Source organism: Musca domestica, unplaced genomic scaffold (assembly GCF_030504385.1).
Source record: "Musca domestica strain aabys unplaced genomic scaffold, Musca_domestica.polishedcontigs.V.1.1 74, whole genome shotgun sequence".
Lineage (NCBI taxonomy): Eukaryota > Metazoa > Arthropoda > Insecta > Diptera > Muscidae > Musca > Musca domestica.
The window spans coordinates 2,399,297-2,426,564 of NW_026712391.1; the positions used below are offsets into that span (position 1 = coordinate 2,399,297).

The 27,268-nt window shown below is 35.7% G+C and overlaps 1 protein-coding gene across 1 annotated transcript in view; it reads right to left on the reverse strand.

Moving 5' to 3' along the window:
- Nucleotides 1-390: 390 nt before the first annotated feature.
- LOC101890000 (fatty acyl-CoA reductase wat) overlaps nucleotides 391-27,268 on the reverse strand; it is a 32,476-nt gene continuing 5,598 nt past the window's right edge. The window contains exons 3-11 of the mRNA XM_059130414.1: nucleotides 25,769-25,897; nucleotides 21,335-21,454; nucleotides 21,166-21,264; nucleotides 20,919-21,075; nucleotides 11,832-12,021; nucleotides 11,627-11,770; nucleotides 5,576-5,695; nucleotides 5,157-5,414; nucleotides 391-856 (exon numbers count right to left, since the gene is read on the reverse strand). Coding sequence (XP_058986397.1) covers nucleotides 745-856; nucleotides 5,157-5,414; nucleotides 5,576-5,695; nucleotides 11,627-11,770; nucleotides 11,832-12,021; nucleotides 20,919-21,075; nucleotides 21,166-21,264; nucleotides 21,335-21,454; nucleotides 25,769-25,897 — 1,329 coding nt within the window. The 3' untranslated portion in view covers nucleotides 391-744. The remainder of the gene's footprint in view (nucleotides 857-5,156; nucleotides 5,415-5,575; nucleotides 5,696-11,626; nucleotides 11,771-11,831; nucleotides 12,022-20,918; nucleotides 21,076-21,165; nucleotides 21,265-21,334; nucleotides 21,455-25,768; nucleotides 25,898-27,268) is intronic.

Sequence of the window (27,268 nt, forward strand, 5' to 3'; positions counted from 1 at the left end):
ACTTTCCTAGTTTACTTCCCTTCTAAAAATCCTATGTAGGCTAAATTTGGTATTTTGTTTTCATAAATAACTCTTCTTAAATATAAAAATATCCCATTAAATCCTTTTCCCTTCATCTAGCACATATCTATCTGTCATTCTTTCCTACTCACTTTATCAGGTAAAACCAATAAACGACTAGACTTGCCAGCAAAAAGCCATACCATATCATTTATATAAACCATGTAATTTATTGAAACTATTTTCATGCTAGTCTTTTTTCTTCTCTGCAACTTAGAAAAGTTCATTAATTATAGTCAAATGCTTAAAGGACAGACCAACAAACATACTTATCAAATATATATGTATGTGTCTACGTACGTACATCTTAATAAAGCATACTCAAGAAAATTTACCAAAGATTAAAAACACATTTATTCTTGTTTTTCTCATAATTACAGAACACCAAGTCAAATAATTTATTGTTGAAGATAGAAATTTTCAGAAGCAAGGCAAGGACAACAGGACTATCAATAATGATGGTCATTACAGGAGCATAGTGTCATAATTATCATCATTAGGAATGTCCTAAGATGGTGTAGGGGGTCTTAATGTAGTTTGTGGCTTCGTTGTTGGTCTTGGAATTTTTACATATTTTCGTGGTTGGGACAGAATTTTTTTTTGGTTTGTTTTGGGCATTTTCAAGGTAGTAGCTGATGTTGATGCTATTGAAAAATTGATATGAGTTAGCAAAGGTACTCATATTTAAAACTTTATTTTTGGTATGACCTTAAATATCTTGAAATATAACTTAACGAGATACATAATGAGCGTAATGCCAACTGAGGTCTTCAGCAGGTTGTGTAAGAAAAGTATTCTGAAAAGATAACGAGAGTAGCAGGGTTTCATTATCAAAAATTTTGAAAAGTTGGAGCAAATCAAAAAAAAAAAAAAAAAAAAAAAGAACAGAACAGAACAGAAACACAAACACACATAATTAAAATAAAACATTTGGTGCGAATTATAACTATTGAAAATTTTTTTAACATTGGGGGAGCCTTGCCCCGTAAAAAGTGAATAAATTTTTATACCCTACAACACTATGTGTTGGGGGTATTATAAGTTTGATTGGGCCAAAAATTATGTAACACCTCGAAATATTTGTTTCACACTTATATGGATATATGGATCTTCCTATCTCGCCGAGGTGGGTCGATCTTGCTGTGTATGTCCGTCCGCCCATGTTAATTTGTAATCAAGTTACAGGTCGCAATTATGACCCGATCCTCACGAAATTGAACTGAACCAAAAACTGAAAAATTTCCTGATTTTGCAGTTGCTCTATAAGCCATAATTATGCACCAATCGACGCGAAAATTTACATGGAATTAGGAGTTAGTAGGCCTACCAATTTGGGTGGCCATCGGACAATATTTAGCGGGTAAAATAGACTCTAACTTTTATTAAGGAAATAGAAAATTTCCACTAAACCGCGAATATTTTTAATCCCAGCCAAATCACAAGTACATTAAAAGGTCACTTCTGACCATTAAAGTGATGCTGATAGCCAAGAAATCTGATATATAGCAAAATAGGAACAATATATACGTAAAAGAAATATGTCTTATTTATTCTGCTTATATGTCAAAAACCGCTGGGCCGATTTTCAAAATTCCCATCAATTGGAAAGATCTTTTGCCAGACTAGGATGAACAAATAAAAAAGTGAATATCTTTTGTTCCTTTTTTCAATTTTTGTCATATTTTTTATCGCATGATATTTTCCATTTGACTTACAATTTTGAATTGTATTTTTTTTTAAATTTTTACACCCTGCAACACTAAGTTTTGAGGGTATTATATATATACATGTCGCAATTATCGTCCGATCCTCCCGAAATTTTGCATGGGGGTAGGGTTAGGGTCAGAATTAAAGCCTATTGTTCTTAAGATTTACATTTAGGGGTTCGAATTTTGTAGTCGCTCTATAGACAAAAATTGAAAACTAATCGTCACGGAATTTCGCATCAGAAGAGAGTTAGGTACAGGGGATTCCAAAACTTACAAAGTTATTACTGCTTTCAAAGGAGAATCCATAGACTTTGAATCAATAGATCCCATCTTAACATACGCTCAAATATTGGTAGAAATATCACTTGGCACAATGTTCGGAGATTTGGGTACTTTTATAAAAAATTTTGACTTTTTTGAGGTAATACGGAAAATTGTTCCGAAATAGTCCACTTCAATGTTGAGTTTTTAAATTTAGGCCATATTCGCTATTCCCACCATTTTTATGAGATATATAAGTTCTTGATTGCCACCTATGTATGGGAGGTATCAGAGGAATGAAGCGAAGTATTGAAGTATGAAAAACACCAAACTGTGGTCGGGGCGTTATGTCTTTGTGCATTTGTTTGGAACATGGTGGAAGAGACCAGATAGACAAATTGCTACTTTTGAATCAAATTCTGTCTGTCTAAGAATTTTTTGTGAACAAATGCAGGTCGCAATTATTATCCGATTGAGATGAAATTTTCCAAAAAATATCTATTTGGCCGAAAGACGAAGCGAAGTTGATGAGAATCGGTTCAAATTTAGATATAGCTCCCATATATATCTATGTCCGATTTCAATTTTATTGTGCGCCAAATGTGTAATGTTCGCCCAAAAAGGCACATCCAGCCGAAATCAGCCTAGAAATAAGTACTTTAAATTTGGAGAACATCGGCTTTGATATAGCTACAGCTCCCAGATATATGTTTTATTTGATTTAGTGTTTAAGTCCCTCACATTCGTAACGGATATTAGATACAGCTCAGAAATACATCGAACAAATTTAATCGAGATCGGTTCAGATTTGGCTATATCTATATCCGATATCATCCGATTTATTGGCACAAAATGACTAATGACTTGAATTTTGGCACTTCTGGCCTAATCTAGCCTAGAAGCAAGTGCTTCAAATTTGTTGAAAATCGGGTCAAAAATAGCTATAGTTCCCATACATGTGTTCGATCCGATTTGGTGTTTAAATCCTTCGCATTCGTTATATGGACCCCACAACAGTGATTTTTGGTACCGGGTATCATTTACAGCTCAGAAATACGTGGAGATCGGTTCAGCTTTGGATATAGCTTCCATATTTATCCTTTGGATATGGCTTCCATATTTATCCTCATACGATTTCACGGTTGTTGATGGCGAACAACAGGGTGAGATTAAAAAACTACAACCAACTTCAGACTGCTGTCATCTCTAAGTCACTCATCCGACAGCTGTTAAGATTATTCCAGTGATAGCTGGAATATTTGGCTAGAAAACCACAAGTAGCTATCGTTAGAGCACTCCTGCATTTAAATGTGAATAATTTTTTTGTGTCTCGTACCATCGCTCGTTACCGTGTTACTGGTAGCGTAGCCCGACTTCAAGGAAGTGGACGGAAAAAAACAGCAACATCACTAGAAATGGTACGAAAAGTAAAGAAGCGACTTGATCGAAACCCGCGTCGCAATGGCCGAAAAATGGCTCATGAGCTGAACATATCGCAATATTCCATTCGGTAAATATTGAAAAATGAGCTCGGGGTAAAGCCATTGATATTCCAAAAAGTGCAAGAACTTACACCGCAACAGAAAGAAAATAGACTCAAAAGAGCTAAAGAGATGCTTCGCTTGGCTGAAAGTGGTGAACTGCCGAATTTATTTTTCTCCATCTCCGATGAGAAAACATTCGTTGTCCAGCAGTTAGTAAACAAGCAAAATGATCGTTTGTACTCGCCAAAGAGTTCAGCTGGAAATGTGAACCTTCGGTTGGCCACCAGAACTAAAGGGGATGGTGTGGGCTGCCATAACAGCCGGTGGTCGCTTTCCGCTCGTATTTGTCGACCGTGGCATCAAAATAAGTGCCGAATATTACAGCGAAAATATTCTGAAGGGTGTATTAAAGCCTTGGTCACTCGAACATTTTGGCCGCAGACCTAAGACATTCCAACAGGACTCAGCAGCATCGCACTCAGCACGCGCCACCCAATAATGGTTACAAAATGGGGTTCATCGCTTCATTTCCAGCATACAATGGCCACCAAAATCTCCGGATACAAATCCGTTGTACTATTGTGTCGGGAGTATTTTGGAAAGGAAGGTTGGCATTAAAAAATTCCAATGTGCGGATCACCTCAAGCAAGCGCTTCGCCGGGAAAGGGGCAAAATACCGCAGATCAATATTCGGTCAGCGTGTGGCGGTTTTATTGGCATAATTCGTACCAAAGGTTACCAATTCCAACAAATCTAAACTTATTCTAACATTTGATGACATTACGATTTTCTGCTTTCACTCTATAAAATTTAAAAAAAAAAAATTAAAATGGTGGCGTTTGACTTTATCTCACCCTGTATAGTTTTTACCATATACAAAGGACTCTTATAGTTTGAGATATATTTTCTTGCATTTACGATATAGAATTGCAATTTGACAAAGACCTCTTTTATCACATCCAGAATCAATCCAGAATCCATTTTTTGGAATAGCTCCACCTAAGGATAATTCAAATAAAATGTTTTACGATACTTAGAAAAAACAATGTAGCTCCCATTTTTGGTACATGACAATACTAACCGAAAACTTTTGGAAAATTACTTAATTGGCATTTTTACATTAAAAAAAAATATATATGCATAGACGGTGAAACAAGACTGTTGCTTTTCTCAATAAAAATTTTTCCCTGAAGATGACTGTCAAAGACAGTCGAAATATCGGAAAATAAAAATCAAAATAATAAAAATAAAACACTGATGTTTTTCAATTGACCTTAAGCCAAAATAAAGTTAATAAGAATCAATATACAGGTCAACAATAAAAAACAACAACGTTTCCAGTTTTTTGAATTGATTTTCCCACTCACGAGACCTGCGAATCATATGCCTTAGTTGGCTCTCTTTCAAAATCTCATTACGTTTTTAAACCTGCGTTTTTATTTTATACTCAACAATATCCTACTGTTGTATCTCCTTTTTAATGTATACTCATATATGTCCTTAACATAAAACTCATATCATATTAAAAACAACATATATTAATTATTTTCTCCTTGTGCAAAAAAAAAATAAAATAATAACAATTAAAAAGTAATTAAAATCCAAATCCAAAACAAAAAAATGAAATGAAAAACAATTTTACCTTCGATAAAAAGTTTTGCGCTTTTCCAATTTATTCTCTTTATCCTTGAAGACATATCGCCGGATGCCGCTCAGATACGAACGAAAATAATCCGTCCAATTGATGGTGCTTATGTTGAATTGCAAATATTGTTTCTCTTTGCCCGTCAATAGTTCATCCAACTCGGTGACATTACGATTGGCAAATGACCAATGCTTGAGGCCGAACCAGGACATCATATAAATAATTTTGGTAATCTTTGCATAGGCCTTTATGTATCTGAAAAAGCAGAAAACGATAAAAATAGGTTAGCAGTAAAACTGGTTATGTGACAGAAAATGATGCCACTGGCCGAACAATTGAAGTGAATTTGAATGGTTGACAGAATGACTGGCTGGCCGGCCGGATGGCTCGATGGCAGACTCTATTGGTAAACTTACATGCGTTTTTGACCTGTAACTAGGGCAATTAAATCCAATATGTAGGCCGGCAAATGATGCAGTACAATGGAGGCAGCATAGTGTAATGGCTTCCATGGTATTATAATGTATGAAAAACACCTGGTCATCGAAAAAATGGCATCAGCATCATCATCAGCCACATCAGCAGGGAGAGAGAGAGAGGAAACAATGGAGTTTAAAAATGTCAAATTAAAAACAAAATTACGTGGGTATGGGTGACAATGCAGTTCACTATTCGTAGCTTTTTTAGTTGAGTATTTCAGAGAATTAAAAAATAAATTCATAGAAAATCTCACAGTTATGGTAATAGAGGGTCCATGATCAATAAGAATTGAACAAGTCTCAAAATGCTCTAGTAGACTGTGTAACACAAAAATCCAGCAGATTATGAACCTCCACCAGATTTTATACCCTCCACCATTTGGAAGAAACTTAAACAATTTAAAAAAAAAAAATCGTCGGAAAATACCGCTCAAATGAAAACGGTTACATGGGGACTATACGAAGACGTGTTCCTCCTCTAGCGAAAAAAGTACTCCTTGTAAGGATTTTCAGATAATTCCGTTGAAAATGTGGCTAAAATCACCCGAATATTGGGAGAAACCGTTATACCGTGTACCGTGTACCCATATAGACACCGTGTACCGTGTACCGTGTACCGTGTACCCATATAGACAATTCTCTTCCAGGGGGTAATGTGCTCACAAAGAACTCCTATTGTGGATTTTAGACAATTCTATTGAAAAACTTGCGTGAAATCACCAAAGTACCGAATATCAGGGGTATCGTGGACCGATATTGATGATTCTCTTTCAAAGTAAAAATGTTTTATTTTTCCCCTGGTAATTTAACCCGTTTTCACTGCAAATCAAAATCTCCTTTTATAAAATAATTTTTGGAGAGAGTGTTAAAGGAAGAATTATTATAAGTCTCTCAGCCAAAGAAATTCCTATATTAATTTTCGTTATTTTTTGCAAAACTTAGCACTTTTTCTAAATTTCCTGCAAAATCTCAGTCTGTGTTGGGGAAAGTCCAAGTAGACCTGATAGTACTCATTTGGAAACCAAAAACCCAAATGAGTTTCTGTTTCTTAAGGCTCTTATGTAGATTAGGCCACATACATAATTTTACGTTTTGACCGCGTTTAAAATTAATTTCGACAAATTTTGAAATTAAAAAAAAACACATTTTCAACACGACAAACTTTTAAAACCCTCCACAATTTTAAAGAATTTTGAAAATTTACCATAAAAATTTTGTCGAAAAATACTGGTCAAAGGAAAACCGTTATATGAGGGCTATATGAAGACGTGCATGGGTTAAAGTACTCGGAAGGAACTCCTCGTGTCTACTTTTAGACAATTCCATTGGAAAATGTGGCTAAAATCATCAATGTACCGAATATCGGAGGTATCGTTACATGGGGGCTATACGATATCTTTGACCCATATAGCCCATCTTCAAACTTGACCTGTCTGCAGACAAAAGACTGATCTGTGCAAAAGTTTAGCTTCCTATCTTAATTCGTTTTGAGTCTTGCGTGATTGCAACAGACGGACAGGGCTAAATCGTCTTTGGTTGGTCTAAAATTAAATATTTAACGATAAGTTACAAACGGAATGACAAACTAAATATACCCTCCATATTGTGTATGCTCACAGTTATAAAAAAAATTCAATCCAAATTCAGCATTAGACATAGGATTTTTGCCAATTACGTACTCAAACGATTTTGCCAAACTTAGATCGAGTTCGGAGATGGGCAATATCGGTCCACTCCTTCTGGTACCTCCCCCACAAAAGGTCGAAATTTTCAAAAAAATATATTTTCTGCACAGAAAGATCAACGACAATCCGAATTTGCTCCAACTTTGCAAATCCTAATATTTGCGCCAATGCTACGTCAGGTGCGAAAATGGACAATACCGCCCCCACAAAGGGTCAAATTAATTAATTATTACAACTCTTATAAAATGTGATGTAAGAGTCCGACTGTCTTCAAATTTCACACATCTTTATGTTTTATGAGCCCAAGGTCTGGTGCTTTCCCCACAAAAGGTCGAAATTTTAAATATCCATTAAGCTCATAAAACGCGAAATTAACATCCGATTCTCTTAACCAAAACGTTTATAAAATCCGAAATAAGCATCAAGTATTTTTATATTTCACACAGCCCATTATTTCTACTAACACAAGATCTGTTGTGAAGATGGGATATATCGGTCCACTCAGCCTGATACCTCCCCCATGAAGCTCATAAAAACAAAATTAACATCCGATTCCATTCCAGACTTGGTTTAGCTCATTATTTCCATCAACACAAGATATGTTATAAAGATGGTGAAGATCGGACCCTTTCTTTTGCTACCTGCAACACATAGGTTTCAAGATGTGGAAAAACAAATTTTACACATACAAAGATTTTTGCTGATACAATATCTGTTGTGAAGATGATGTATTCGAACCCCTTTTGGTACCTCACCCACAAAAGCGGCATAATTTCCAATAATTTTATTTGTCATAACTTGCGAAGCATGTCAGCGATTCTTTACAAATTTCTATTTGAATATATCCCTCTTAACCAGAAACATGAGACTAATGTGGAATTTTTATATGCCCATACCAAAAATTTTATTTTTATTAAATGAAGTATGAAAATTGAATATTTCGATCGATTATATTTATATTATTCTTTCAAAACCCACTCCATAAAGGGTCAAGAGTTTGAATAATCATAACAGAAGTCAAAATCAATTTAAATAATCGAACAGTATTTTTTTAAATTTCGACCTTTTGTGGGGGATGTACCCATCTCTGAACTCGATCTAAGTTTCATAATAATATTATGATGTACCAAGTTTAGACTAAATCGGATATTCCCTTCGAGAGTTATCGTGTGCATCAGCCAGACATACAGACAGACAGTCGGACGGACGGACACCGCTAGATCAACTCCAATGTCCCAAGACGGATATGGTCCAAAGACACCTAGGATCTTAAACGATTATTTTGATGAGGTACGTTTTGGCCGTATCAAATGATATATGCCCTCTCTAGTCATATGGTTGAGCATATAATGACATCTACCGCTTTCAGTAACTTAGGAAATTTATATGCTTTCCCCAGTCAAATAACTTGTTCGCGAACTTACTAAATATATAACTTCTCTTTGCAAAAATTGTCAATATGAGTCCACTTGCACATCGGAGTTTTCACACCCAATGTATTCGCACACTGTAGGGTACAAATAAGCTGATCAAGCTTGCACACGTAGTAGCAGTAATAGCATATTAAAACTCACAACGACAAAAATATGAAAATCTATTCTGGATTTTGTTTGTTTATAAGTGTATTTTGGTCCACACACACACACACAAACACCATGTGTACATTGGTGTGTGAGTGTGTGTCCTAAAGTTTGTGTGATGTTATCGCTGACCATTATTTGTTATGGCTTGATTTTTGGCATTTTTGAGAGTGTTTGCGGAATATCTAAATGACGATGTATCGGTTTTAGATTCAATCGATATAACATTGCAGATAAAATTACTGGCCAAAAAAAAAGAACAACAACTTTTGCCAAGTATTTTCATTGTTAGTTATTATTGGCAGCGTTTAGAGATGATTTAGCATAAAAATGGCTGTTGTTTTGTTCAAAATGGAGTTGCAAAAATTGGAGACAAAAATGTTAAAATTTTGGAAGTTACTCCGTCCTTTAAAACGACGTAATTAAAAGAAACCTAATTTTTAAAACCTACAAATTTCGAGAATTTAAAACCACACCAAACATAATTCGGAATTTGGCGTAAAAAAAAAAATAACAAGTAAAAAAGCTGTAAGTTCGGCCGGGACGGATTTTGAATTACCTCCACCATTTAGAACGAATTTGGCAATTTTCAAAAAAAAAAAAAACAGTAAAGAAAGTCTTAAAGTCGGGCGGGGCCGACTTTATGATACCCTACACCACTTTGCTAATTTAGTAGAGCTCCACATAACAATTAAAAGTTTTTATAGGAGAATTCAATCATATACGCTATGATTATAATTATAATTTAAAATTCAAAGGAATATATATGCCGAAGCATTTGTATCTTTTAAATTCGGACTTGTATTGACCATTTGGTGCACAATTAATTTGAAATCGGATAAATATATATATGGGAGCTATATCCAAATCTGAACCGATCTCGATAAAATTTGGCAAAGATATTTCTGAGCTTTATTTGATATATTTCCCTGAATATTGTTGTTACGAAGTGCATATTATGGTTGTGGGTAACAAATATAACAAATCGGATGAATAATATATATGGAGGCTATAGCTATATCTGAACCGATCTTCACCAAATTTGACATACTAGCTTCTAGACTCAATTCGGTTGTATGTGCCAAATTCCATCCCATTTGGACAAATATTAGACGTTTGGTGCACAATAAAAGGTAAATCGGACGAAGTTATATATAGGAGCTATATCCAAATCTGAACCGATCTCGATAAAATTTTGCAAATGTATTCCTGAGCTGTATTTGATATATTTCCCTAAATATTGTTGTTGCAGAATGCATATTACGGCGGCGGTGGACAAAAATAACAAATCGGATGAACAATATATATGGGAGCTATAGCTATATCTGAACCGATTTCGATCAAATTTGGCACAAATATTTTCAGGCCTAATTTGGTTGTATGTGCAAAATTCCATACAATTCGGGCTGATATTACACGTTTGGTGCACAATAAAAGGCAAATCGGACGAAGATATATATGGGAGCTATATCTAAATTTTGACCTTGGGCCAAACAAATGATCTGTGCAAAATTTCATCTGGATCGGGCAATAAATGCGACCTGTACTTTGTTTACAAAAATACATGGACAGACGGACAGACGGACGGACGGACATGCATATATCGACTCAGAATGTGATTCTATGCAGATCATCAAAAGGAACTATGGGTTACAAACAAATGCACAAAGACATAATACCCTGACCACCTTGTGGTGTAGGGTATAAAAAAATAAATAAATAAAATAAAATAAAACCCGTATTCTGTAAAAAATTAAAAAATACCAAATGTAGCTATAATGTTAGGGACGTGGGCCTGCATAGGCAACATTTGTCATAAGCTATTAAAATATTGAAATGCGAAACTTGAAAAAAAAAAATCGGTGAATAATGTAGCTAAAACCATCAATATAGGGAGGTACTTTTATATGGGGGTTATAATTAAATGTGGACCTGCACAGACAAGTTTCTGCCTAAGATTGCAGTATCCATTACGAACTTCAAATATCAAATTTGAAACAACTCCGATGAATAATGTCGCTAAAATCATCAAAATACTGGATATCGGGAGGTGCCTTTATATGGGGCTTTTCGAAGACGTGGACCTGCACAGATAACTTTCTGTCTTAGGCTGTAGTATCTATTACGATCTTCAAATACCAAATTTGAAACAATTCTGGTGAATAATGTCGCTAAAATGATCAATATACCGAATATCGGGTGGTACCGTTCTATAGGGGGCTATACGAAGACATGGACCTTCATAGACAATTTTCTGTCTTAGGCTGTAGTATCCATTTCGAACTTCAAATACCAAATTTGTAGTATCTATTACTTATTATCTATTATTCCGGTGAATATTGTCGCAAAAATCATCAAAATACCGAATATCGGGAGGTACCGTTATATGGGGGCTATACGAAGACGTGGACCTACATGGCCCATTTTAAATATCAAACGTCTTGCAGGCATAATAAACATTTGAGTAAAATTTTATCAATCTACTTCATTTCGTTCGGAAGGTAGTGTGATTTCCACAGACGGACAGGCGAACATACGAATAGACGGAAGGACATTGATAAATCTACATAGAATTGTATGCTGATCAAGAAGTATATACTTTGTGGGGTCTAATGTGTTTTGAGGTTTTACAAACGGAATGACAAACTTAATATACCCTCCGTACTATGGTGGAGGGTATAGAAATACCTATCTGAATAGAAAATGCGAACATCAAAACTTACCACAACACTTTTTCGAATGGTTCGTGAAAACCTTTGCGTGATAAATGCATATATTGACCCCATGTCAAATTGTTGCGTTCAAATATGTAATTGTAAACAGGTAGCTCTCGCCGGTGATCTTTGTCAATTTTCGACAACTCATATCTGCAAAAGAGTAATATTTTCTTTTACTCAGTAATTATAAGATCAATTTATTTCTTCCTACCTCCTGGCAACATCCCAGGCACATGATATCATAGCATTGACACAATAATCTGCCGGTACCATATTCGCCTTACATTTGGCATTTCCATAAATACATCGAACCAAACCTCTGGCAGACCATGTGCACAATCCAGAGGGACCATAAAGGTTATCCGTCCACCCGGGTATGGGATCTTGATATGTTGACATGACTGAAAAGTGAAAAAGAACGGGAACTTAAAAAATGGAAAATATATACTAAGATAACCTCTTATAATGCATTTGAAAATATTTCCAAATATATATGTTACAAATTATTATACCCTACAACACTATGTATTGGGGGTATTATAAGTTTGATTGGGCCAAAAATTATGTAACACCACGAAATATTGATTTCCCACATACGAAAGTATATGGATCTTCCTATCTCGCCGAGCTGAGTCGATCTAGCTATGTATGTCCGTCCGTCCGTCTGTCCATATTAATTTGTAATCAAGCTACAGGTCGCAATTATGAACCGATCCTCACGAAATTGAAAATGGAGGTGGGGTTATGGTCAGAATAGAACCCTATTGTTTTTGGAATTGATCGCACGATATCTAGGGGTTGAAATGGACCAAAAACAGAAAAATTTCCTGATTTTGCAGTTGCTGTGTAGGCCACAATTATGAACCAATCGACGCGAAAATTAATATGGAGTTAGAGTTTAGAAGTGGGCCGAAATTAGCTCGTAAAATAGACCCAAACTTTTATGTAAGAAAATAGGAAAATGTCCACCAAAACGCGAATATTTTCAATCCCAGCCAAATCAAAAATACATTAAAATATCACTTCTGACCATTACAGTGATGCTCATAGTCAAGAAATCGGATATATAGAAGAATGGGTACAATATATATGTAAAAGAATTTATCTTATTTATTCTGCTTATAAATCAAGAACCGCTGGGCCGATTTTCACAATTCCCATCAATTCGGAATGGTCTCTTGCCACAAAACGATAAAATCTAAAAAAATACCAATAAAAGAGTGAATATCATTTGTCGATTTTTTCAATTGTTGTCATATTTTTTATCGCATGCAATTTTTTCAATTTGACTTACAATTTTGAATTGAAACTTTTCTAAATTTTTACACCCCCCAAAACCACGTTTTGAGGGCATTATATGCATATCGCAATTATCGTCCGATCCTCACGAAATTTTGCAGGGGGGTAGGGTTAGGGTCAGAATAGAAGCCCATTGTTCTTAAGATGTACATTTAGAAGTGCAAATGGACTAAACAATTTTTTTTTTTTTAATTTTGTAGTCGCTCTATGGGCCACAATTGAAAACTAATCGACGCGGAATTTCGAATCAGAAGAGAGTTAAGGACAGGGAAGATGTCTGGCATTTTGGATGACCATTGGATTTTATTTAGATGTAAATGACATGGTCGGCCCCGCACGACTATAGCCTTTGCTTACTTGATTTAACAATACTTTTACTTTCTAACAATCTTAAATATGTTCAAAACATTGAAATTACCGAATATTGGGATGTACCGATGTATGAAAATAAGACAATTTTTTGGCAGATGGTTTGGTTACCACAATGTGCATCAATAAATAAAATTTAAACCAGAATCAAAATGCCAGAATTGTAAACAATTTCATTAAAAATATGGCTAAAATCTTCATAATATAGAATTTCGGACGGTAATGAAACGGGGATCTATATACAGGTTGAGATAGAAAAAATTGTAACAAAGTCAAACGCCATAATTTTTACATTTTTTTTAAATTTTGTCGAATGAAAGCAAAAAATGTGGGAAATAGCACCAACTTTTAAAATAAGTTTAGATTTGTTTGAATTGGTCACCTTTGGCACGAATTATGGCACTCAAACGGTCAATGAAACTGTCACACGCTGCCCGAATGTTGCTCTGCAGTATTTTGGCCTATTCCCGACGAAGCGTTTGCTTGAGGTGATCGATACTTTGGTATTTTTTTGTGCCAACCTTGCTCTTCAAAATACTCCAGACACAATAGTCCAACGGATTGGTATCCGGATATTTTGGTGGTCAATGTGCGCTGGGAATGAAGCGAGCAACCTTATTTTGTAACCATTCGTGGGTGGTGCGTGCTGAGTGCGATGGTGTTGAATCCTGTTGACATGTCCAAGGTCTGCGGCCCAAATGTTTGCGTACCCAGGCTTTAATACACCCTCCAGAATACTTTCGCGATAATATTCGGGATTTATTCTGATGCCCCGCCCCACCATTACCATGGCCGGCGTTTTTGAGTTCTGGTGGCCAACCGAAGGAACACATTTTGAGCTGACCTCTTTGGCAAGTAAACACCGCCATTTTTTTTTGTTTACAAACTGCTGGACAATGAATGTTTTCTCATCGGAGAAAACCAAATTCGAGAGTTCTAGACTTTCCACCAAGCGAAGCAACTCTTTAGCTCTTTTGTGTCTATTTTCTTTCTTTTATGGTGTAAGTTCTTGCACTTTTTAGAATTCCAATGGCTTTACCCCGAGCTCATTTTTCAATACTTGCCAATTGGAATATTGCGATATGTTCAGCTCACGAGCCATTTGTCGGCCATTTCTGCTGATATTGCTGTTTTCTTTCGTTCACTTCCTTGACGTCAGGCTACGTTACCAGTATCACGGTAACGGTAACGAGCGATGGTCCAAGACACAAAATATTTATTCACATTTATATGCTGGAGTGCTCTAAAGATAGCCACTTGTGGTTTTCCAGCCAAATATAAAGAAATCGCACTATCACGCTTGAATTCTATCACGAATAACTTTTTTTCTGGAAAATTCTCATCAAAATGCCTTTGTACGCTTGTAAACAATATAATGAGCTATCACTGGAAACATTTTAACAGATGTCGGACGAGTGGCTTAAAAATGACAGCAGTCTGAAGTTGGTTGCAGTTTTTTCATCTCACCCTGTAGTTTCTACCATAACAAAAGGGACGCCATTAGTTTGAGATATATTTCGCATCATTCAGGATCGCATTTTAAAATTTGATAGAGATCTTTGAATCACATCTATAACCAATGACGCAGAAAATAGGTTATATGATCGGTCTACATTTTTCGACAAAAAGAATCCACAAACAAAATAATTTATCTGCAGAATTTTAAAACACTATATGCCCAAAATCAATGGATTCCATGGAATCCTAATACGAAAATTTCAAGAAACATGGGATGGGGCAGAATTTGCACCTTCCATTTATGCTACTTTGCGATGTAATCTTTTAAAACGCTGAAATGTATTATTTCTGTAAATAACTATTTATAATTTTTTAACAAAAGTTTTCGGCTATTTCCATTTCTACTAAGCCTTCCGAATATGAGTTAATTTAAACTGAGAGATATGTCTGAAGAAAAAGCTTAAAAAATTACAATTTACTAACGAAATTAAACCTGTAACGGGTTTCTTTTTTGGTATATTGATTGATTGTGGGCTAAATTCCAGGATTCAATATTTTTTGTAAGCGGAGATTCAGGGTTTCGTTTTTTAGGAGGTCACTGTTGAGAACCATCCATTGGTGGTAGCCATGATATTCCTCTTCATTTCTTCTATTTTCAAACAGAGATGTTACTTTTCCTTTTTGTATTCAAATGACACAAAAAACTTTGCCTTGGTTTATCTATTTACATCTTTTGCAGTGATTCTCCCTCGGCATGCTCTAGCTCTATACACTCCTGCTAAATAGCAAAGTTCACATTTTTTTAGCCATTGCTGTACTAACTTACATTTTAGGTATAAAGACATTTGTTGAACCGAAAAAATATGTGTGTGCGTACACTGAGGAAATATTCCCTAAAGCCAAAACTAAATTTTGAGGGATTTTTACAATACAATGACCACGCTCTCTATAAATATAAATATTTAAGTTGTATAAGCTATTAATGTGGTGACTATAAACAAGAGTTCGACAGCGAGATTTTCAAAAAAAAAAAAAAAATCTTTTCAATAATACTGATAAAGTCATAAAAATATAGATCGATTAGGGAGTTACCGTTATATAGGGATATATAGGGACCAATATGTTTCATAGACCATTACGATATTCAAACTTGAAAGGATTGCGGTACATAATGTCGCTAAAATCATCAAAAAACCGAATATAGGGAGGTACCCTTATATGGGCGCTATACGACGACATGGACGTGCATATTGAATTTTCTGTCATAGACTGTAGTACATTAGGAACTTCAAATACGAAATCGTCAAAATACCGCCTACCAAATTTCAAAGATCTATCCTAAATACTGCGAAAAATATGTCAAGGGTACCATTATAGATGGAGAAAACTATAAGAGAGCCTTCACCTAATTTGACTAAAGAACACAGACTTGCTTTGGGGTTTTGATTTAAAAACAAGTACTCTTGACATTTTCCACAACCCATACTGGCTATTGTTCAGTGAAATTATAAGAAAATTTGTAGGGATTTAGAAAAACAAGTAAAAAAACATTAAGTTCCGCCGGGCCAAATTTTCATACACTCCACCTTAGGATAAAGTAAACATTAGAGCATATTTACCAAATTTTAGACATATTCATGGGAAAATGTGCCAAAAGTCATCAAAATACCGAATGTCGGGAAATTCGGCTATATGGGGCTATACAAAAACGTGGACCTATACATACAGTTTTTCGCCAGAAGAGCTAGAACCCATTAAGACCAACAAATACCAATTTCTAGACAAATCCGCGAAGAAATGTGGCAAAAACCATTAAAATACCGAATATCGGGAGGTACCGTTGTATGGGTGCTATACCAAATCGGAGATCAATAAATGCAATATTTCGCCAAAGGAGCTAGAACCCATTATGACCTACAAATACCAATTTTCAGACAAACCCGTGAAAAAATGTGGCAAAAATAATCAAAATACCGGATATTGGGAGGTACCTTTATATGGGAGCTATACCAAAGCGTGGACCTATACATGCAATATCTCGCCACACAAACTAGGACCCGTTATGACCTACAAATACCAATTTACAGTCAAATCCGTGAAAAATTGTGGCATAAATCATCAAAATACCGAATATCGGGAGGTACCGTTATATAGGGGCTTTACCAAAACGTTGACCGATATATCTCTTTTTCAATACCAATCATCCTAGACACAATACAAATTACTCTGCTGAATTTTGGCGCTCTAAGTCAAATAATGTGGGCTGTATCGTGATTTCAACAGATAGACAGACGAACCGACCGACAGACTGACATCGTTAAATTGACTTAGAATTTAATGCTGATTATGAATATATATACTTTATGGGGTCTACGATGAATATTTAAGGATGTTACAAACGGAATGACAAAGTTATATACCCTCCTTTCCAAGGTGGAGGGTATAAAAATCTAAATTTTTAAGAAATAAATAAAGTGTTTATACCCTACACCACATGTGGTAATTATACCCTACACCACATAGTGGTAAGGGTATTATGTCTTTGTGCATTTGTTTGTGACTTGGAGGAGGAAACGAGATAGACCCATAGTTCCTTTTGGTGATCAGCATAGAATCACATTTTGAGTCGATTTATGCATGTCCGTCCGTCTGTCCGCCCGTCCTTGTACTTTTGCAAAAAAAAAAATGCAGGTCGCATGAGATGAAATTTTCTAAATATCATTAATTTGGCTCAAGGACGAACCTTATTGAAATTTTTGAAAATCGGTCCAAATTTAGATATAGCTCCCATATATATTTTCATCCGATGTTGTTGTTTTAGTCCCTTACATTCGTAACATATACATACAAGACTGATATTTAGTACCAGATATTAGATTCAGCCCAGCAATATATGATTCAAATTTTATCAAGATCGGTTCAGATTTGGATATAGCTCCCCTATATATCTTCGTCCGATTTAAGGTTTCATGTCCACCAAATGGCAAATTTCAGCCCAAAGTGAGTGAAAAGTTGCAATTCCGAGCGAAAACTTGGTGAAAATCGGTTCAGATATAGCTCTAGCTCCATATATGTTTCATTCGATTTGGTGTTTAAATCTCCAACTTTCGGAATATGCACTCTACCATAATCATATTTTGTACCAGATATCTCATAGAGCTCAGAAATGTCCAACATAAACCTTTCTTTTACGAGAGCTCTACTAAATATGCATAGAGGTGTAGGGTATCATATAGTCCTTACTAGTTTATTAACAAAAATTATTGCTTTTTATACCCTAAGACATGTGGCTAGAGACGGTATATATCATTTGATACGGCCAAAACGTGCCTCATCGAAATAACGGTTTTAGACCTAGGGCCTCTTAGGATCCAATCCGTCGTAGGACATTTGGAGGCGATATAGCGATGTCCGTCGTTCTGGCTGGTGCGCACGATAACTCTGAAAGGGAATATTCGATTTGGTTCAAACTGGGTACTTCATAATATTATTATCAAATTTAGATCGAGTTCAAAGATGGCCAATATTGGTCCAATCCTTCTGATATCTCCCCCAAAAAGGATCGAAATTTTCAAAAAATATTTTACTGCCCAGAGAAGGGGGGGATATCCCGATTTTAACTTTTCAAATCCTAATATTTGCATCAGTGCTATGTCAGGTGCAAAAATGGGCAATGTCGGTCCACTCCTTCCGGTACCTCCCCCAAAAAGTGTCAAAATTTTAAATATCCATGAAGCTCATGAAAAGCGAAGTTATCATCCGAACATCTGTTAGAAAGATGGTAGAGATCCGTTTCTTCTGGTACCTCCTCAACATTGAGTTCTGGATTTTGAAAAACAAAACGCTCAAAGAAAGCGAAATTAGCATTAAATTCTCTTCAAATTTCGCACATACTAACATATTTGCTAACACAAGATCTTTTGTGAAGATGATATATATCTGCGAACTCCTTCTGGTACATCACCAACAAAGGGTCATAGTTCTGAATAATCAAAACGATTTTAAAATCCCAACTAAGCATCCGGTCTCTACATATCGCATATCCAATTATTTCTACTACCAAAATATTTTTGTGGAGATGGGAATTATCAATCCACTCCTTCTGATACCTCTCCCACAAAGGGTTAAATTTTTGACTACCCATGAAGCTCATAAAATGCGAAATTAACATTCGATTTCATTCAGACCTAGTACATCTCAATATTTCCATCTACACAAGATCTGTTATAGAGATAGTAGAGATCCGTCCATTTCTTCTGGTACCTCCCCCATATAGGGTTCATTATTTTGAAAAACAAAACTCTTAAAGAAAGCGAAATAAGCATCCAACTCTCTTGAAATGTCACACATCCAAATTTTTTTGTTAAAGCAGAATCTGTTGTGAAGATGACATATATCTGTCCACCCCTTGTGGTACCTCACCCACAAAGGTTCACAATTTTTATACCCTCCACCATACTATGGAGGGTATATTAATTTCGTCATTCCGTTTGTAACTCCTCGAAATACTCATGTCAGACCCAACAAAGTACATATATTCTTGATCAGCGTAAAATTCTAAGACGATTTAGCAATGTCCGTCTGTCTGTCTGTTGTAATCACGCTAGCATTCAAACAAATTGAGATAGAACGCTAAAATTGTGCACACATATATATTTTGCCAGTAGGCAGGCTAAGTTCGTAAATGGGCCACGTAGGTCCAAGTTATCATATAGCCCCATATAACGGTATCTCCCAATATTCGGTATTTTGATGATTTTAGCGACATTATTCGCCGGAATTGTTTCAAATTTGGTATTTGAAGTTCGTAATGGATACTTCAGCCCATGCCAGAAAATTGTCTGTGCCGGTCCACGTCTTCGTATAGCCCCCATGTATCGGTACCCCCCATATTCGGTATTTTGATGATTTTAGCTACATTATAAACACATTTTTCTTCAAGTTTCGCATTTAAATATTGTAATAACTTATGACAAAAGTTGCCTATGCAGGCCCAGGTCGTCGTATAAGCATTCGGTATTTTTAAGATTTTAACAGAATTTTTTTTTGAAATTGCCAAATTTGTACCAAATGGTAGAGGGTATTAAAAGTTCGGCCCGGCCGAACTTACAGCTTTTTTACTTGTAAATATCTTTATCCGTCATAACTTGCTGTATCAAAAAATTTTTCTCAACGTGAAACCTGAGATGAATTTGTCACTTATCGGACTTTTATAATTTCGCTTAAAATTGGATCTAAATATTTGATTTCCTTCAAAGTTCGCACATACCATTTTATCTGTATTAGACGAAGTATGCAAATGGAAAACTTCCTTCCGCTATATTTCATACCTCTCGCATATTTAAACATTTTCCAAAAATTTTAACATGTCTCATATAAAGTATAGAAAGTTGTCGATATATTCCAAATCTGGTAAATTGTAATATTAATATTAGTCAGATACGAAATGGTTAATATTGGCCAACTGCTTCGGATTCTCCCTCATTAAGGGTTAACAATTCGAATAATCATAACTCAAGGCTAGGGGGTATACATCTGTCGGCAAAACTGCCTGATACTATCTTAATTGGTTAATTCCACTTTCATAATCTGCCGGACTTTCCTCGAAGTTATTAAAAACATTGACATTTGTCCCACAGTGCTATTATTTACGCTAGCCCCTACTTTTCTTCCAGTGTTAATTTTCAAAGTTTTGTCCAAATGTTACTATCAGCCACTGGGACACCAGTTTAGTAACTAATGCACTTGTTATATGGTTCTCTGCTTTGCACTTTTGTATTTGACAAACAAACAGCTAAAACAACAACAACAGCAAGAACTACAACAACGACCACGGCAACATCAACTGTTACAAAAATGTGCAAAATGGTAATTTTTTATTAACTCGAGATGCTTTTAAACATTCGTGTTCGTTTTTTTTATCCTCTACTTGTTTTTTTTGTTGTTGTTGTTATCACAACTAAAACCATTAACTGACTATTTGAAAGTTCTATTAAGTTGAGGGTATGTATATCTCTGTGTGTGTGTGTGAGAGTGTATAATTGCCTTTGGGAAATAGCAACTAAAGTTTTTCCTCATCTCTCGTTTAAAACGAAGGCAGACAAGGACATACCAACTCCGGTCCTAAGAGTATTAAAAACCGTTTGCCAGTCTTTCTTTAACATAAGCTTACCAATTGGTGGTCGAAATATTCCGGCTGGCAAATGAAACGCTTTGTGGTTAACCAGATTCTCTGCACATTTCTTGGTCATGGTGTAGGTATTTGGCATCTCTCCAATTAGACAAGGACGAAACTTTTCCAGGGTCTCATCATCAAATATGCGAGAAATCTGCAAATGGATTGAGGATTGAATTTCGTCACTTTAACCATGTGTTGGGTTAACAATTTAGTGGACCCCTCTCATTTCCACAAACATTACCTGCATTATTTTTTCATAGCCAATTTCCGTTTCGTAAACTTTCTCTTTGATGTGTTTCCGGTTGCAGTTGCAGTAGAGCGTTGAAATGTGAACAAATGACTGGAATGGAATTAGTTTTGTTTTTTTATATTTTCGACCATGTCTATCAATATTTTTTTCGTGTATTTACCTTTAAATGTTTCATTTCCATAGCCAGATCCAAAATCTTATTTGTTCCCAGCACATTGATGCCGATGGCATCGCTTAGTTTTTCATTGAACTTCACCGAGGCGACAACATTGAAAACAATCTGTGAAATGAAATGAAACAAAAACAAAACTCAATACTCAACATAATGTATATTTTTTTTGTTTTTTTATTTGTGTTTTTTTTCAGTAAAACATATGTATTCACTTGTATGTGTATGTATGTTACAATCGACATACACTCATACCATCCACGCCATGCCATGCCTTTTATTGACTGAATGTCTCTCTGAAATTCATTTATTTGTTCGCTGCAGTTTTACCAAAGAATGCTTGTATTTCAATTACGAACATATCAGAAAACTTGTCAACATTCGCGTTTGTATTCATCAATTTGAATATTTACATTGTTTGTTGTTGTTGTTTTTGTTCGTTCTGTAGTTTTCAAATCAGAAAATTCAATAGCAAATCATTTTACAGATTAACAAACGACGGAGTCGACATTGTAATGTACTATGGGAAGAGTATTTTTGGATACCAAACAATACAGGGTGAGATGAAAATTTTCAGACTGCTGTCATTTCTACGGCACTGGAGAACTTTCCAAAAAAAAAAAATGGAAATTCTAGAGTGATAGTGTGATTTCTTTATATTTGGCTGGAAAGCCACAAGTGGCTATCGTTGGAGCTCTCCAGCATTTAAATGTGAATAAATGCCAAAAAATGGCTCGTGAGCTGAACATACCGCCACAATCCATTTGGCAAATATTGGGAAATGAACTCGGGATAAAGCCATTGAAATTCCAAAAATGCAAAAACTTACACCGCAACAGAAAGAAAATAGACACAAAAGAGCTAAATAGTTGCTTCGCTTGGCCAAAAGTTGTGAACTGCCGAATTTGGTTTTCTCCGACGAGAAAACATTCGTTATCCAGCAGTTTGTAACAAACAAAATGATCGTGTTTATTTGCCAAAGAGGTCAGCTGAAAATGTGCACCTTCGGTTGGCCACCAGAACTCAAGCGCAGGCCATGGTGATGGTGTGGGCCGCTATAACAGCCGATGGTCGGATCAGAATAAATGCCGAATATTATCGCGAAAATATTCTGGAGGGTGTATTAAAGCCTTGGGCAAGCAAACATTTTGGCCGCAGGCCTTGGACATTCCAACAGGACTCAGCTCGCGCCACCCAAGAATTGTTACAAAATGAAGTCCATCGCTTCATTTCCAGGGCACAATTGCCACCAAAATCTTCGTTGGACTATTGTGCCTGGAGTATTTTGGAAAGCATGGTTGGCACTAAGCGCTTCGCCGGGAATGGGCCAAAATACCGCAGACCGTTGTTCGGCAGCGTGTGACGGTTTCTTTGGCCGTTTGAAGGCCGTAATTCATGCCAAAGGTGACCGATTCGAACAAATCTAAACTTATTCTAATGCTATTTCCGACATTGTTTGCTTTCATTCAATAAAATTTAAAAAAGTAAAAATTATGGCATTTGTCCTTGTTGCATTTTATTAAATCTCCCTGTATGTTTATGAAGCTCAGATCGAGTGCAGAGATGGACAATATCGGTTCACGCTTTTTGGTACATCTCTTACAAAAGAAAGATATTTTGCAAAAAAAAATTAAATCTTACATTGAGCGACGGGAGTACCTGGCTTAGTTCAAACTTCTTACCTGTACCTCCCTATAAAAGGTCACAATTTTGAATAACGGTGTGAAAAATTAATGTTCGCCTTTCATTAACTTTTCTCATTCCCATATTCTTGTCTCTATTCGAGTTATCGAGTACCCGGAATAGCCTAAACTTGATTCGCATTAATATTTATATTAACGTTCGGTCAGAAACGATCATGACATATATTGGCCTACTTCTTCACAATAAATAATAACAAGTAAAAAAGCTGTAAGTTCGGCGGGGCCGAACTTTGAATACCCTCCACCATTTGGAATAAATTTGGCAAATCTTAAAAACAATAAAATCCCTTAAAAATTCTGTTAAAATCTTAAAAGTACCGAATGTAGCTGTAACATTAGGGGCTATACGACGACATGGACCTGCATAGGCATTGTCAGAAGCCATTACAATATTCAAATGCGAAAATTAACAAAAAAAAAAAAAAAATGGTGAATAATGTAGCTAAAATCATCAAAATACCGAATATCCGGTCTTAGGCTGAAGCATCCCTTATGAACTAAAAATACCAAATTTGAAAAAATTCCGATGAATATTGTCGCAAAAATCATCAAAACACCGAATATCGGGAGGTACCGTTATATGGGGGTTATACGAAGACGTGAACAGAACAGACAATTTTCTGTCTTATGCTGTAGCATCCATTGTGAACTTCAAATACTAAATTTGAAACAATTCCGGTGAATAATGTCACTAAAATCATCAAAATACCGAATATCGAGAGGTACCGTAATATGGGAGCTATACGAAGACGTGGACCTGCACAAACAATTTTCTGCTTTAGGCTGCAGTATTCATTTCGAACTTCAAATACCAAATTTGAAAGAATTCGGGTGAACAATGCCGCTAAAATCAACAAAGAACCGAATATCGAGAGGTATCGTTATATAGTGGCTATACGAAGTCGTTGACTTGCACAGACAATTTTCTGTCTCCGGCTGCAGCATCCATTTCGAACTTCAAATACCAAATTTGAAACAATACCGGTGAATAACGTCGCTAAAATCATCAAAATACCGAATATCGGAAGGTACCGCTATATGGGGGTTATACGAAGACGTGGACCTGCATAGACAATTTTCTGTCATAGTCTGTAGTATTCATTTCGAACTTCAAATACCAAATTTAAAAGAATTCCGGTGAACAATGTCGCTTAAATCAACAAAGAACCGAATATCCGGAGCTACCGTTGTATGGGACTATACAAAGAGGTGGACCTACATGGCCCATTTTCAATACCAAAAATCCTACAGACATAATATGCATTTGAGTAAAATTTTATCAATCTACTTCAATTTTGTTCGGTAGCTAGAGTGATTTCCACAGACGGATAGACGGACGGACATCGCTTAATCGACATAGAATTTTATCCTGATCAAGAATATATATTCTTTGCGGGTCTAAAATTTATATATCGAGGTGTTACAAACGCAATGACAAACTTAATATACCCTCCATACTTTGGTGAAGGGTATGAAAAAATTAGATTTCCTTCACACGTTATATATGCAAATTAGACGCTATTAGATCGAAGATCCCGATTTCGCTTCAAACTTCGCATATTTCAAAATAATTCCTCATTTAAAAATTATATACATTTGGAATAGAACAGGCTTGTTTGTTCGGGATACCATACTATTTTGTTGTTGGAAAATGGAAAGGCTTAATTCCTTTTGGATAATTCCCTTTTGGAATATGTAGTCAAATTCTGAAGGTATATATATACGTAGAAACACCGATTGAAGCTTTCTAATATGTTTTTGTTTTCTGCGGTATATAAAGGGTGAAGATTAAATATTTTCCGTTAATATATGTAAATCTTCGGAGAACCAACAGTTTTATTCGAACTTCCTATAAATGTATCGAAAGTTTTGGCAGTCAGTCGTTCAGGCAATCCTCTCAAATTTGGGTAGGGTATTTGATGAAGACTTCATTCCATTATATATTTACAATTTTAACTGTTCCACAGACATCTTTACATTTGTTCTGTACCACTACTACTACTACTAGATAATGCCATGTACATGTGAGTATCTATGTGTTAGTTGTATTTTACGATATGTTGGCTTCCAGCAAACATTCAAATTCAACAAATGAATAAATGTTTGTTTTTGTTATCCATCAACATGCTGGCTGGCTGGCTGACTGGATGGCTGGTTGGCATTCTACATTTCAATCAGAAATACAAACATGTCAAACTGTCGGTAGAAACTTCAAACGTTTACTCAGTGTTGCAACAAGTTTTATGCCGTTGTAACTTTTATGCGAAACTAGTTTTGCACAGAAAGTATTGAATAAATCTGTTTTTAGTGAAAACAATTTTTGATGAGAAAATAAAAGAACGACTTAATTTTGTCAAATTTCGAAGGCAATCTAAAGTTTGAGGGTGTGTCAGCTCCCTCACCATCATGTAAGGTATTTTTATGACAATAATATGCAATTGTTGATATTTTTTTTGGGGGAATTTTTCCCTTAACACTTTAAATGCCAGGAGTTTCTAACGGTTTATTGCTTGCTGCTGGTCGTTGTTTTGGCTTGTGTTAAAACTTCTTCTCTTGTGGCTTAATTTCGTATATTGCATTGCAAAAACACAAAAAAAAAAAAAAAAAAAACACGAGCAACGATGAAAACCACTACAACTGCAGGTGTGTTCCGATGTTGTAAGCCGGCGTATATTGTGTTGAGAAATTGGAAAATGTTTTCGATGGAAAACAGTTTACTTACCGCAACCTCATTGCTCAACAGCTCACGATCTGTGGGTGTAATATCCAGATCGATTGCATTGAAATTTGCACGTATGGGATGCACCTTCTCGAAGAGTTCAGGATTCTGTTCACGTATCGTATCAAATATCTGTAAAAGAGTCAAAGGTAAACATCATTCAGGTGTGATGTGTAGTTGTTGGTGGTGATGGTTGTAAATAGCAAAGTTTTGATGAACATGTTTGTATGCGGTGCACAGTGATTTGAGAGAGACTTTTTATGAGAATTTAAACCAGTAAAGAAAGTCCTAAAGTCGGGCGGACATAACAATTAAAAGTTTTAATGGGAGAATTCAATCATACACGCTATGATTATAATTATAATTTAAAGTTCGAAGGACTAAATATGCCGAAGCATTTGTATCTTTTGAATTCGGACTTTTTGGTGCAAAATTAATTTAAAACCAGATAAAGATATATATGGGAGCTATATCCAAATCTGAACCGACTCGATAAAATTTGGCAATGATATTTCTGAGCTGTATTTGATGTATGTCCATGAATATCGTTGTTACGGAGTGCATATTACGGCTGTGCGTAACAAATACAACAAATCGGATGAACAATATATATGGGAGCTATAGCTATATCTCAACCGATTTCGATCAAATTTGGCATACTTATTTTCAGGCCTAATTTGGTTGTATGTGCAAAATTCCATACTATTCGGGCTGATATTACACGTTTGGTGCACAAAAAAGGCAAATCGGACGAAGATATATATGGGAGCTATATCCAAATTTTTACCGATTATCTCCAATTTCAATAGGGCTCGTCCTTGGGCCAAAAAAATGATTTGAGCAAAATTTCATCTCAATCGGATAATAAATGCGACCTGAATTTTGTTCACAAGAATACATGGACAGACGGACGGACGGACAGACGGACTGACATGCATAAATTAACTCAGAAAGTGATTCTATGGAGATCCTCAAAAGAAACTATGGGTCTATCTCGCTTCCTTCTCCATGTTACAAACAAATGCACAAAGACATAATACCCTTACCACTTTATGGTGTAGGGTATAAAAAGAAGACTGAAAAGCGTTCATTTTTCTAAACTTTGGTGGTTTGAAAATCCGACGAGGACGAGTTAAGTGCCCGGCTATTGGAACTAAAAACATTCTTGAGAGAACCAAATGCTGTCCTGTGATACTTATCAAAGAGGTAAAAAAAGTATTTTTTAAATCCGAATATTGGTAAATGTTGGGGTGAGATGCGGCTGCTTTATTCGAAATTCTGAAGGTAAAATTCGTATAAAGAGTAGATTTGCATAGATCGGGGAGGCCGGAATCCTGCATTTTTTACATTTTTCTTAAGATTTTTTTTTTGTTGTTGCAAAATGGTCAGACTTATCCCTTTATTGTTGTTTTTTGTCATAGAAGTTATTTTTAAAATAACTTCTGGGGAGAATATCCCAGACAAAAACAAGGGAACTGATGAGGATTGGTGGCTCTTTCCGAA